The 14745-nt window shown below is 35.0% G+C and overlaps 1 protein-coding gene across 25 annotated transcripts in view; it reads right to left on the reverse strand.

Annotated features, from left to right (window-relative positions):
* The window catches only part of SAC8 (SAC domain-containing protein 8), a 41768-nt gene extending 34887 nt beyond the window's left edge, over positions 1–6881 (reverse strand). For 13 of the 25 annotated variants that reach the window (XR_016060590.1, XR_016060589.1, XR_016060588.1 and 10 more), the window contains exons 1-2: positions 6384–6778; positions 2427–2501 (exon numbers count right to left, since the gene is read on the reverse strand). Coding sequence is in view for 10 of the 25 variants with exons in the window: in XM_088873623.1 (XP_088729749.1) it covers positions 2427–2501; positions 6384–6534 (226 nt within the window). In the remaining 15 variants the exon portion in view is untranslated. The other 12 variants (XR_016060599.1, XR_016060598.1, XR_016060597.1 and 9 more) reach the window with 4 other exon arrangements.
* Between the last annotated feature and the right edge of the window lie 7864 nt (positions 6882–14745).

The following is a 14745-nucleotide window of genomic DNA, read 5'->3' on the forward strand; positions in this document are numbered from 1 at the left end:
GAATTTTAGTGGCAATGCTAAACTAATAAGCCTATGCATTTAAATGTCAAGAAATGATTTGCAATGATTTATTCGAGGTAAACTTTTTCAAATCAGTAGCGGGTTCAGCAGAAAGTCACACAATATGATATAACTCATCAATCTTTGTATAGTTAGCGATGCTGCATTTAGATTAGAAAAGATTGAGAATGTTTAATAGTTGTTCTTAACATTGGACCCTCATATCCACTGATCTGATCAAACAGCTTAATCAGCACTAGTATTGGATTCTTTCAGGATTGATTGTCTGCAAGGTTTGGAGAAAGACAGTAGCAGTATGTTTATAGTCAAAATTGAGGGTGAAAGACCTACTGATCTCTCAACTCTGATTTTGCCTAAACAAGATCATTTATGTTCTAATATTTGGAAATTCAGGTCTCCATCAAATTACAGAACACCAAAAGTGGACCTTTCAGCCTGCTTTTTATGATCTGCTGGCCTTGCTGGCTAACAATCCACAAAAGATGAAGGAAACAGTTTATTATTGCAAGAAAATGGAACTAACATGCACTTGTAATGGAAAATGAAAGAAACCTAAAAGATAGCTTAATTAATTAAGCTGGGCCCATAGGCCCAGCACCCAGAATAGGGCCTAGAACAGAACTGTGGGCTTCGTGATCCAGACTTCTCCGACTTGAAGAGAGATAGAACTTCTTTGGTGCCGGATCTTGAATGATAGTGTTTGAACAATCTTGAGACTACATCCTAAAAGCATAGAATTTGTTGTACTATGGGTTTAATGTCCATGGTTTGCTAGAAGCATGTATAAGTGGATCTACCTAGGAGACTTCGGGTGCAAGTTCGAGTTTCTTGGGCCCATAAATGGCCTGGTATCCTCTGGTTTCAGTGGGTTAAGGCTAGGGTAATGGGGGCCTAGGCTCATTAAGGTCCAAAGGATTTAAGGATCGAGTAGGTCTCAAAGGCTCAGGAGTCCAACCCTAGGGGGGAAAGGGCAGTTTTATAGGAAAAGGACTATGTCAAGATCAGGCTGAGGATGAGGCAAGATCTGAGCCCTCCATCCTCCAACGACGCTAGGTGCGTAATAACAACGCTCTGTGCATCATTGGGAAATGGCAGGCCCATCTTGTGCCACTGTGCTTGCCAATACCCTACATGCTCGCCCAAATTCGATTTTTTACCGTTATCAATTGATTGGATGGCAGGGCCATGTGATCCTCTAAAATACCCCTCAAAACCTTCCTTTGTTGACCTAGGATAAGTGTTATTAGGACTTGATTGAGGTAATTAAGGTATGATTAAGAGCAATCTAAGGCTGGGGAATGGGTTACCTTGTTCTTTAGCCTAGATTTGTTGAGTTTAAGTCAAACTGGGTCAAGATAGCCTGATTATGCAGGTGGCTTTGATTGATTGGACAGGTTTAGGTAGGTTAAGTGTGTTTGAACCCTAATGACCTTGGATTTGTGGGATTTTGGCATTGTTCTTATGGTGGGTGTAATGGTAGCCTATGGTCCACCTCGTTTAGTGTGGTCCGCAGTGGGTTTTGGTGAATTGGTTTGATAAAAGGGATTTTTCAGATTTTTAGGGTTAGAATTGGGGAACCCTAGTAATTCTGTTGAACCGAATGAAGGGAATATCTACATAGTAACATCTTCATCTCTTCAAAGCAACCCTTGTAGGTAGCTCTAATGAGTCAGCATGCTAGTTTCTTTATTCATGTTACTGCCACATCCTTGGCTGGTTATGTTCACATTAAGTAAAAAGGAGGAGGAAAAAGGTTAGCTCAGCTTGTTTGGTGTATTTGGATCCAAATGACAATGTTAACCACAAATGGGAATGTCAACCACTAAGACATAGTCTAAGGGACATGCTCAAGTTATGTAATCATCTATTTTTCTTTCTTTCTTTTTTTTTCGTTTTTTTTTTTGGTTGGGGGGGAGGGCGGTTGGTGGGGGGGCATCATTGCCTGATCTGATCATCTCTTCCTGCAAGCTCTAATCAGCAAGCTAGCTACTTATCCATTTTGCTCTCACAACATCACAACTCCACCAGATTTCTCAATGTTATCCACTGCCTCATCCACCAACTCATCATGCAAATAGGTCCTCCGATTTTTCAAAGGAAAAAGTATAAGATAGAGACAAGAAAAGAAGAGAACGAAGAGGGTGGGGGATTGAACAAGGAGGTAGAAATGGAAAGGTTAAGAAAAAAAGATGGAAAATACTAAACCGAATTATGTGTGTTCATGTCTATACATGACTTTTATCCAAGAACATAAGGAGAACAGATGCATGCCAAGTGATCTATGTAGTTAAGCACAAATGAGTCTTTCATTAGGAAAGTATATCAGTAGACAACAACTATTATGAAAGCAACGAGATAATCATATGGCAAGATTCATATAATATTCTGAAATACTAGAAGAACACCTGCAAGTAATTTAATCGTCCCAACCACCCCATATATAATAGAAACTTTGCTGGGAGTCTCATCAACTGGTTCACCTGCATGGACATATACACACGATCACTAATATTATTTACAAGACATTTGGGTTTAAAAAACGAAGTATGTCATCAAAGAGAAGAACACCAAACATACCCAATTAAAGGGAGATGTACAACAAAGAAAACGTGACAATAAAAAAGTACATACCATTGAGTCAAACATTAGATTACTAACAACAATAAGCCAAAACTGCGATAATTACAGAGAAGAAGAATGCAGCTATGCCGAACACTTCTTGAATAAAAGAACCAGATCTCAATCAGTACTAGTTGATTCATTGATCTAATCACATTACAAAGAGTTTATGTTCATATCCATCTATGTGAAATTACAACAGAAAGTTTCATGTTAGTCATTGATCTATTTGCAATTATAACCCTCACGTTACAATAGTGCCCCTTAAAAAATATTCATATTCCAAAAGTGTTGCATACCAATAAAGCTGAAGGGCAAATTTTATAGGACAACTATGAGACCAGCTTTGCTCTATAGGGTAGAATGTTGGGCGGACAAAAAACAATATACCCATAAAATAAATGTAGTGGAAATGAGGATGTTGAGATGGATAAGTGGCAAGATAAGAAGGGATAGAATTCGAAATGAATCCATTCAGAAAAACTTAGGCGTAGCACCAATAAACGATAAGATGAGAGAGAGTAGACTTAGGTGGGCTAGCCATGTGTGGCGCAGACCAAGTATAGCACCTGTTAGGAGGTGCAAGTCAATTCAAGTATAAAGTTTTAAAGGGCAAGAGGTAGGCCCAAAGGATGTAGTTGGAAGTAGTCCAAAAAGATATGGAGGCTTATGGCCTCACTAAGGGTATGGCCCTTAATAGAGCAGAATGGAAGACCAAGATTCATGTAGCCGACCCCAATTAATTGGGAAAAGGCTATGATGATGATGATTCCAAAAGTGCCCATTAGAAAATAATATTCCATCTTCACTTCTCCCAATCTGAAGAACATCAAGGATCAGCTTGGCTTGTCATAGCCTTGTCAGTTTTGTTAATCATTGTCATTTATGTACATGCATGTTATGACGACCTGCAGTAAATCATCACTCTAAGGATCACTTAGGCGCAACACAAACATTTATTCATTGTTTTGCATGATACGTGGTTAATTGCATCAAATTGTTTTGGGAGATTAATGAATGCATAGCTACAAAGTTCAAGCTAATAGATGTGCAGATCATCCTTAATAATATGCCTGGTTCAATGAGCAAGCTGCGAGCCTACTAACGCAATAATTTATATCCAGATAGGCTGCGAATGGGAAAGACTTATATAATTAGATGCATTTTTTGTTCCCTTAGATTAAAAAAGCTCCCGTGCTAAACACACCACTGTATGCAATCAACTTTAACAAATGACCAACTATTGAAAATGCAAGTCCCAACCCGTCTTCTAGAATAGAAAAGAAAAGACCTCATGAGGTCTTTTCTTTCCTATTATACTATTTACAATGGAGCACTTGTTTGATAGTTTGAGGGAATTGAGCTGGCAAACAAAGCTTTAGTTTCATGTGTCTTCATGACAATGCCAATTTAATCAAATTTGAATGACATTAATGTTTCGGTCAGAATATGGCGAAACCCAATTTACTAAGGAAAGCACAGCACAATATGACCAAACCCAATTTATCAGCTTTAGATATACTTTGTGATTGTTATAATTTGAAGAAAGTGAATATATGACCAATAAAAAGGTTTTCAAATTCAAAGAACTTGTGAAGAATGGCAACAGAACACAACAAAAATCCACTACACTCATTAAGGATCTCTAATTTGTATATAGCATTAGGTTCTACAATGTCATACTTTAACCAAACAAATACACCAATACACTAGTGTGATGAAAAGACAGTGTCCCTACAAGCCTCCAACAAAAACATTTTCCACAGAAAACCCAAATAAAAAGACAGCCTCTCTAAAAGCCTCCAATAAAAACACTAATCAAAGAAAACCCTAAAGCATATCAACCACCTTGTGATTCAAGATAATTTTGTTGTTGTAAAAAGAGGGTTTGGATTATTCAATCTAACTAAAAGAATTCGAACAACTCCTTTCTTCTAAGACCCTAGGCCTGTCATCGACCCAAGGTGGCAATCACTTCAGCTATCAATTCACAACCCCGTACCTACATGTACATAGGCCTTACCTATGATTCTATAATGTAAACCAATATCACTATGCATGCAAGCTAGCAAAGGTCAATACAACCTCAAGCTCCCTTTTGCTTTTGTGGTTATATGGATCCTTCCAACCTAAAGATCCAAGGTTCAAGCAATGAACGATAAAGCAAAAGCAACCATGGACACACGTGTCTACTGTTATTGGCACTTGTTGACAAAACAAGGACACAATTGCGTGACTGACACATCTGAAACTTAGAGAATAATGCTTAACCAATTTTTTCCAATATCAATTATCAATTCGAAGCTTCAAACCTCCCTCTCCTCCAGCTCCCCTCCGCTCCCCCCCCCCAACCCCTTTCTTCTAAATGACAAGTAGATATGCAGTGTATGAAAGGCTAACTTTGGATTTGAGGTTTCTAACGCAACCGTGATGGCCGCTGGCACTTATGTTAGCGCCTTTGGCAAAGAACTCAGGGAATCTCCTCAAACATGATTTCTAAGATGTTCAATTCATTATGAATTGATCTTGCATGGTGCAAAAGGCTGCTAAATGAATCAAATTAATGTGCTGTGCAATAAGAACTACTTACTGAGCAGAGCCCGCAACAATGACAACAGTATCATAAGTTTCTAAGTCAGAAATTTAAGATAATTTATGGAAACATTAAAAAGTAAGGATAGTCCTTTCAAACACAACTATGTTGACAGTAAGCATAAATATACAATAATTTATCCAATGGAATTTTATTTTCAAGAGATTTCACCTTCATTTATTCATACCTGACAAAAATCTGGCCTTCCCAGTAAGGCAGCAGACTAACATGCTATAATTAAATTTTAAACTATTTTGTGGAGCAAGGGTAATTAAATTTGCCTAATCATCTCATCATGCTAATTAACTTTTGTTTTTTAATGAATAGTTTGCTAACAAAGTTTAAATTTAAACTATGCAAGTTTGAGCTTTCCCATTCTTTTCTCATTTACTAGTCAAATAACCATTTGAAATGATTTCTTAGCACAAAGAGGGGCACTAGCATAAAAATATCCATATAGAATGTAGAACTAAGAAACTGAAACACAAATAAAAATGGATCGACAAAAGATCTACCAGAAAAAGCAAATCACTTAGCCTTCAATGCTAGCACATCAATAGTCTCTAGGCAAATTCTTTTGAGTTGAAATTTGAAGTTTTAAACAGAGTTCAAAGTTCCTAGGCAAAGGTCGAAGTTCCACAATACTCTCCAGGCAATTCTTTTGAGTTGAAATTTGAAGTTTTAAACAAAGGTGGTCAAAGTTCCACTAATTCGCATGAAAATTCGAATGTATACACCGTTTGGGTAACAGTGATCACTACATCCATGAACGCTCCGTTAATTTTCAAATTTCCAGTGTGCGTGTGTTTGTGTTTGTGTGTGTTAGAAAGAGAGAGAGAGAGAGTAGTTTTCAGTGTGCGTGTGTTTGTGTGTGTGAAGATAGAGAGAGAGAGAGAGAGAAAGAGAGAGAGAGAGAGAGAGCAAGGATAAGGTAAAAATCATATTTTTTTGTGCAAAATAGGATACGATTCGTGGTGAAAATGGTCCGTAAATCACAGAAGAAGCGATTCAATTACCAGTTTCAGAATTAAATGAGAGACAATGAAGGAGAAAGAGATCATCAGATACATGTAATCGAGCCATAAAACTCAAATTGGCAAAACAAAACGAGATTGAGCAAATTCGAGAGAGAGAGAGAGAGAGAGCTTACTGATCTCCTGAATGACCCCATCGAAGCGGCTGATGGATAAAGGACGAAAAGGACCAGGATCAATGGGCTTTATCACATATTTGTCTGCAAATTCCTGCAACTGCATCTGGGTACAGAGCTTGTGTCCCTCCACAGAATCCCCATTCTCCATTTAACACCCCAAAAGATTTAGGGCCCAGCAGAATGAAAAGGCAGTATTCGTACTGGATATTATTCTGGAAAAGACCAGAGCGAGGAATCGAGCTTCTTCTTTTCCTTAGGGAGAAAATCACTCGGCTTCGAAGTTTGAAGAATCTAAGAGGAATAAGGGGGAACAGATCATCCGTAAGCGTTCATGATTGAAAATATATTCAAATAATCAAAAATATTGATGTAATAAATAAATGCGATTGACTAAACTTTTACATGCGGGCCCTCAAAGGAATAACGGGAAGCAAGTCATTGTTTGCTTCCCGTGCCGTAACTGAGAATTTCAGGTTGTTTATTACAAGCGAAGTCGTCTCTTCAAAAATTGTCGCATCATTATTTCGTAAAGTCATTTTGGTTTTTTGGCTTTTTCATTTTTCAAAAGGGGTGGTTTACCTTAAACAATCCAATTGAGGCGCATCTCCAAATTTAATCATAATATGTAATGTTGGTGTAAAAAATATCAGGATTATCTTAAAATTTATTTTATATTTAATTATAAAATTTTAAACTTTAAAAGTGATTAAAATCAAGTATATCTATAAATATATGAAAATCTTAAAAATAGACGGTTTAGATAATATGTTGCAAGATACACTATTTTTTAGACTCAAAAACATTTTTTTTTTCATATTCATATATATCGTTGTCGAGATGATCAATTAGATGGTTTTTCAATGTTAAAACAATATTTTCCGATGGGTTTTTGAGGCGCATATGTAATTCTACATTTTAAAATTGCAACCTTGTATAAACTTTTTCCTTTACAAAATTGCTCATCGGTCTTTCTTTTCTTTTTTTTCTTTTTTTTTTTTTTTCATTAATATGGATTGCCGTAATCAGTTCTAAAGAGGACCTCACTTGAGGTCCCCTTCTACATACTGCTCTTTGTTTTTGTTTTTGTTTTTTTTTTTTTTTTTTTTTTTTAGAAAAAAAAGGCAATATGAAGATAAGTACCACAAATTTTTGTGGAAGAAAAAAGTGGTCAGAGTTGGGGGACCTCAAACTGCTCTTTAAATTGAGCCCTACTAACCAAAAAACTATTAAAAAAAAAAAAAAGTAAAAAAAGTTGTGAGAATAGCATCCTCAAACAAAAGAGTAATTTTTGAAAAAATAAAAAAAATATCTGTTTCTTGACCTTCCTTGTAATTTATCCCAAAAAGGGCTCATTTCATATTGTCCTTTTTTGGTTTTTTGTGTTTACCTATGAATTACTCTAAGATATAATCATTGGGTAATGATTATATGATACCTTCTTACACCCATGTGTGTAGGACTCCAAAGGATCACCATTAAATTTGTCGAAAATCTCTAAAAAAAGTCAAGTCTCACACCCATGTGATAACTTTTTTAGAGATATGTGTCAAATTTAATGGTGATAATTTGGGGTATTACATACATAAGTATAGGAGGGTCTCATATGATCATTACTCATAATCATTATATGCTATGTGACCATTCCTTTTTAAAAGGACACAATTTGTATAGAGCCGAGGCCCTAAACAATCAAAGTAAAACGCATCTTCAAATAGTGTTGAGAAATGTGGTTTCAATACTGAAAATCTTTATGATAGCCTTAAAATATATTTTCATCTGTAATTATAAAATTTAAAGCTTCAAATATAGTATAGATTGAGCGGATATGTGAAAATTGAATATCTTAAAAATTGACGGTCCAAAAATGTGTCACAAGATGCACTATTTCCAAAACTTGAAATCTATTTTTTTCTCATGCCTATGCATCTTGATGTCGAGATGATTAATTCGAAGATATTTGAGCATCAAAACAATCTCTGCTAGTGAAATTTTTGAGGTGGGCTCTAATTTGATTGTTTGGACTTTGTGATAGATTGAAGTGTGACATAATATTTAATAAACTTTATATTAGACTTTATGTTTTGTAGTGCCACACCTTCAACCACCCAACAATGTAATTCTGATCTTCTTATGCCAAAATAAATGATTGTATTAATATAATTAATGTTGGACTCAACCTAATCCTACCCCTCCTTTCTCTATCTAAAAAGTTAACCAAATTATTCTAGGACACGATTAGCATACAGCCAGCCGGCATATTGTAGAAATGGGGGCTTGGCAATAAATATATATTTTAAATATAATTTGATCCTAATTTTTAGAGATAATCTTTAACAGGGAGATCATAAATATGAAGAAAAAGGGAAAAATTAAAAAAAAAAGAAAACAATCCCATATTTTCTATGCAACTTACCGCCAACTTAATTTTTTCTCACTTTTTTCCCTAAAACAGACTTTCTATGCAAATACCCCTCAAGGGAAACATTCATTTTTTTTTAATGGAAATACCCTTCCTATACACAAAAATCATTTTAGCTAGATTTGATGTTGACTTTCAGACTCCAGTAGCACATTGCCGGAGCTCACCATCGCATTGCCAAACCGGTTATTCCAGAAACTTAAGTGTTGGACTAGACAACTACCGAACCGAAATTGAGTATTGGCGTACCGCCCTTTACATAGTACCAGAGCCCTAGAATCCAATAACTTCTACTGCCAGACCGCCCTTTGTAACTATCAGATCGCTGTAACTTCAGAATTTGTATTGCCTGACCACACTTACACAGTGTCGGAGCCCTATAACTCCAGTCGTATCTACTGCCGAACCACCTTTTGCAACTGTCGGAGCTCTGTGATCCCAAAAGTTTTAATGCTGGACTGCACTTACATAATGCTGGAGCCCTTGACTTCAGAGTGTTCTATTGTCAAACCGCACTTACAAAGTACCAGAGCCTTGTGACTCCAGAGTGTTCTAATGTCGGACCACACTTACTCAGTGCTAAAGCCCTATTTTGGTGGGATAAAGGAAAGAGAGACGTGGATAAGGTAAAAAGTAAGGGAGAGTAGTTTAGTTATTTTTTTATTTATTTTTTGGTTGGGAGGTATTTGAGTATAAAGTGTATTTTGGGGGGGCGAAAGTGAGATAAAAAGTTACATTGTGGGTAAGTTGCATAGAAAGTGTAGTATTGGAGTTTCTTTGTAATTTTTTCCAAAAAGAAAGTTATAAATAATAATTATATTAAAAAAATATTTATACCGTTAGTTACAATTGTTTTTAAATGGACCACCTATTTACATTCAGATTTAAAATGGATGCTTTATACCTATGAACCGCATATTGTAGAAATGCAGGCCAACCCGCATGACAATTATTCATCATTCTATCCATTCACCAATGCCCCATCTCTCCCACTTAATATTATTATATATAGAAAATTTATCAAAATATATTTTATTTTCGACTATTTAATAGTCTCCAACTATTTAATATTATACTAAAATTAAAAGCACGTCGATTTAAAAGCAATTTCTAAATTAAATCGAAACACATGGTAAAATGTATCTTGGTGTATTTCGACAAATTAATTGAATGTGAAGGAGTTGAACAATGTCCCATTTGCTCAAATGGTCCCCCTTTCAAAAAGTCCGAATCTTCTTTTAGAAAGGGATTTAGATGCATTCCAGAATCTTGTTTTACAAAGGGATGAAGCCCCCTTTCAAAAAGTTAGAATATTATTTTAGAAAGGGATTTATATGCCTTCTAAAATCTTGTTTTGGAAAGGGTTTTAGATGTATTTTTGCTTTACTCATGATTTTGTGGCTCAAAAGATGCATAGGGCTGGTAATGGGCCGGGCTCGATCAGCTTGACTATAAAAAAGGTAGGGCTTGAGCCACGAACTGTGGCCCGAGGGCCGAGCTAGGGCCATTGCAGGCCTGGTTCGCTCCGGACCTCTTTTATTCTTGCTTTTCCCTGTATGTTTTCTACTTTTTTTTGTTTTGACTCAGCCTGATGCGGCGCTATGGGGATAAGGGCCTAGACCCAGCCCATTTAAGTTCAATCTTCGTTTCTTTCCAAATTAATATATCCGCTTCATTTCTCTTTCTTCCAATATATAAGTTTAACGATGGTCATGGTTGAAAATATGACATTATCATATTTTTCTTAAAAAGGCGGTATTATCCCGATAATTCAAAATTATCGCGATAAGTAAGAGCTACCCTATAAAATCGTTTTGTTAATATTCCCAATATTATTGGGTTTGATTTAAATTGCCTACCGACCTAAAAAAATAAATTTTAATCTTCCCAATAGTGTTGGGTTTGATTTAAATTGCCCACCTGCCTAAAATAAATAAATTTGCCAATATTCAATGATTTATAATTGATCGCTAGTTTCTGCATAAAGATAATTTGTCTTTTGAAAATCTAGCAAAAATATACCTAAAGTTTCAAGGAGTTAAGAATTTGCCCCTTTTCAACCATTACAAATCTGGATGAGTATTTTAAAATTGAACTAAAAGATATGGCAAAAATGTTAAATACTTGACCTCTCGTGTGTATTTGATAAAGTGCTTTTTTTTTTTTTTTTCTGGTGTGGTTTGTATAAGGGTGAGGCTACGAACCATCAAGGTGGACCTTCAAATAGTGTCGTTGTTTCAATGCTGGAAATATTTGCGATGGCTTTAAAATTTACTTCATATCTAATTATAAAATTTAAAGTTTTAAAATTAGTGTAGATCGAGCAGATCTATAAACACTTAACAATATTAAAAACAGACGGTCCGAAAAATACATTACAAAAAACATTATTTCCATACTGGAAATCTATTCTTTCTCATGTCTATACATCTTGAGGTAAAAGATGATCGATTTGAGGATTTTTGAGCATCAAAGCAACCCTTCTAGTGAATTTTTGAGGTGCGCCTTAATTTGATTGTTTAGGACTTTATCTATGTACAAATTTTTTCCCTCTTTTTAATTTTTTATTTTTTATGGCTCAAGTAAAAGAATTACCTAAGAAAACAATTTCCTTTTATCCGTGGTAAACATAAAAAATAGAAGGTCCAACCGGCCAGGAATATGGGATTTTTTATACAAAAGTATTTGTTTCATGTTGGTATTTAGTTATTATTTATAAAAAATTCATAGACTAAATGTTTTTAAATATTTTAAATGTCCAATAAGTTACCAATAAATTACTAATGAATAGAGTTCACTCAATGATATCCCAATTAAAACATTGTCACTAAGGATCTGACAATTGGTGCCTCTCTTAAGGGCTATTGGGAAAGAATAATTAACTCCGATCATTTGAAATAATGGGATAACAATGAATTTAACTCAATTATGGCAACATGCTTCCCAATTCAATTATTGTGGGGCAATCATGCACACATAAATTTATATTGACAGCTTGTACTATGATATCTTATTTTATCCAGGGAAGTTCTTAAAATTTGCCCCGACTTGTGAAGTATTTGCAAATCTAACCCTCATCATTTGTGGCTTTCACAGGATAGCTATCCCATATTCCTGGCCTTCCCACAGTCCACACTTTCAAAAAAAATAAAAATAAATAAATAAATAAAAGTTGCCTATATTTTACAAGGGAGTTGAAATAGCCTTTAAATTCAACGAATTTAGTTCAGTTTTTCAGAACTCGGATTGATGGGTAGGATCTTTTACCCAAAATCCGTGTCCAATCATTGGATCGGTTATTTAAATCAGGTTTGGATCGGTTTCAATATGTTAGATACGGTTTCTATATATTTTTAATGTACAATAGTGCATTGTATCAATGCAATATTTGGTTATGACGAAGGGTGCAGGTTGCTATATATATTCACATTTGCTGTATATGTTCACACCTAGAAAAATGGTGACAGCAAAAAATACGAAATGGTATTGACAGAGATCCGATTTTGTTTGCAATTAAACCAAAGAGAGAATGACCCGAATTAGCTTGAATCGATCAAACAACCAAGCAAGTCTTTAGATCTGAAGATGAGTATCAAGAAAAGAAAGCCAGATCCGTCAAGAAAATGATTCATTATAATTAAGGTGCACCTCCAAATTTAATCATAAATATAATTTTGGTGTAAAAAATTCTTAGGATGGTTTGAGAATCTATTTTAATTGTTAATAAAAAGTCTTAAACTCCGAAAATGGTTCAAATCAAGTTGATCTATAAATAATTGAAAATCTTGAAAATGGGCGGTCCAAATAATGTGTTACTATAATACTATTTTTATGACTTGAAATCTTTTTCTTTTCATATTTATATATCTCAATGTCGAGATGATCAATTAGAGAGTTTTTCAACATCAAAACAACCTTTTATGTTGAATTTTTTAAGTGCACCTTAATTCTACATTTTAAGGTTGCAACTTTTTATATTACTAGGCAAGAAAAGTTTTAAGGTTGCAACTTTTTATATTACTAGGCAAGAAAAGTCCTAAGTCACTCGTACATGCTGTGATAATTTATATCCAACACCATTTTTAAGATGAAGTCCCTTTGATCAATTGATTGCCCACACTTACATAGTACATATGCGATAAAAAGCAAGAAATAATGGGACCTTCTATGCCCATGTACCTTGCTTTTTGGTAGTAGGTGGTCACAATTCATCTTGACCTTTGAATGTGAAATTGGATGGTTGCATTTATTCCAATGACCAAGCTCAAACTTCAAAAGAAATTTTCTTGAAATTTATAATAGACCTAAGCTATCATATTTTAGATCGGATGGTTATAAGTGATTGTGACCTCCGTATATCAAAGGTAAATTGTCTTATTGCATACATTTCTTAAAATCGTTAAGTCGATGGACTAACACATGTATGTTCATGTCATAATTTGATAAGCACTAAAGGGTATGTTAGAAAATAATTTCAAAGTTATATCATGAGCATCTAATGACTGATATAGCTGTGGGCAATCTTTTGCTACAACTACAGTAGCATGTTGATTCTAACCATGAGTTATCCCATTTAATGAGTTATTTTCTAAAATTTGAGTTGGGTAACCATCATACAACTAGCTCTACCTACATGGCATCAGTATCAAGGTTTGGGCATGATTTATTCAGACTCACCTCAAAATATGATATATAGCTGACCCCAAATAGTCGGGATAAAACTCACATGATGATTACTCAAAATATAAAATATGAAATAGGTATTATTCCGTAGGCTGAGTTTCTCCATATTTGACCAAGGGACACTTTTTCAATCTACAATTAGCAATATCTTCCGAGGGGGCGTTTGATAACTGCGTAAAACGGTAAAAGTGCATGACTTTCTTGATAATATAGTTATCACCTATTTAGGAACAGTAAAAAATCGAACGGGGTCCCCAGTTTTTAGGCCACCAATTTTCATCTGTTTTGAGAATCTAAGAAAGTTCGCATCATAGATTTTCCCAAAAAAACTGCAGTGAAAGTTATCAAACACCACGTTAGTACTGTTTGATCAACAATGGGTGGGTGGGTGGACCCGGAAAGTAAAAAATTCATCCATCTAAAAGTGTATATGCCCTGAAACTTGAATATTTTCATTAAAACATAAAATGTGCATAAACTCGCCATGGTCACGGCCTTGTAGTACTATACTTTGCTCGAAATCCAATCAAAATTATGAGCTTCTTAGTTGATTCTAGCACATAGTGCTATGAAATTGATCCATCATGGGATTGTATACACATTCACCAGGGTTATGGCTCATTTTGGAGAGACTTAAGTCTAACTGGCCTTTGATATATCCGAAACTTGGGTTTTTCCCTTTTATCCATAGGCCTCGGTCATTATGACCTAATGGGGCTATTTGGGAAAGCATATAAATTGCTTCTTGCAAGTGTGTTACTTTTGGCACGGTTAATTTTGTTTCTATCACGACTAAGCTATGTTTGGTATCTCTCGAGTTCTTTTGAAACATGATGATACAAAAATCACCCATATAGATATCCCTTTAAATGTTGCCTACTGCCTTTTGAAACATGATGATACAAAAATCACCCAAATAGATGCCCCTTTAAATCTTGCATACAGCCATTCAAGTGAAGTGCCACTTATCAATTGCCATATATAAATCATATGGAGATCATTTAGTTTTGGTATAAGGAGGCCATAAACCACGTTTATCCATTGGGCTTGAAATCTAATAAATGAAAATGTATTACAATAAATAAAAAAATTTATTTTAAATTTTGTTTGTAAGTGATGACACATCCTCAACGACCCGTTTTCAAATCTCGCTAGATTGTAACTTCTCTGTATAAAAAATAAACGATATTATTGTATACATTTCCAAAAACCTTTGACTGTTTGCCGAAGCGATAGACGGTGAAGAAGATATCATGC

Source organism: Amborella trichopoda, chromosome 8 (genome assembly GCF_054954075.1).
Source record: "Amborella trichopoda isolate Santa Cruz 75 chromosome 8, AtrichopodaSantaCruz75HAP2 v2.0, whole genome shotgun sequence".
Classification (NCBI taxonomy): domain Eukaryota; kingdom Viridiplantae; phylum Streptophyta; class Magnoliopsida; order Amborellales; family Amborellaceae; genus Amborella; species Amborella trichopoda.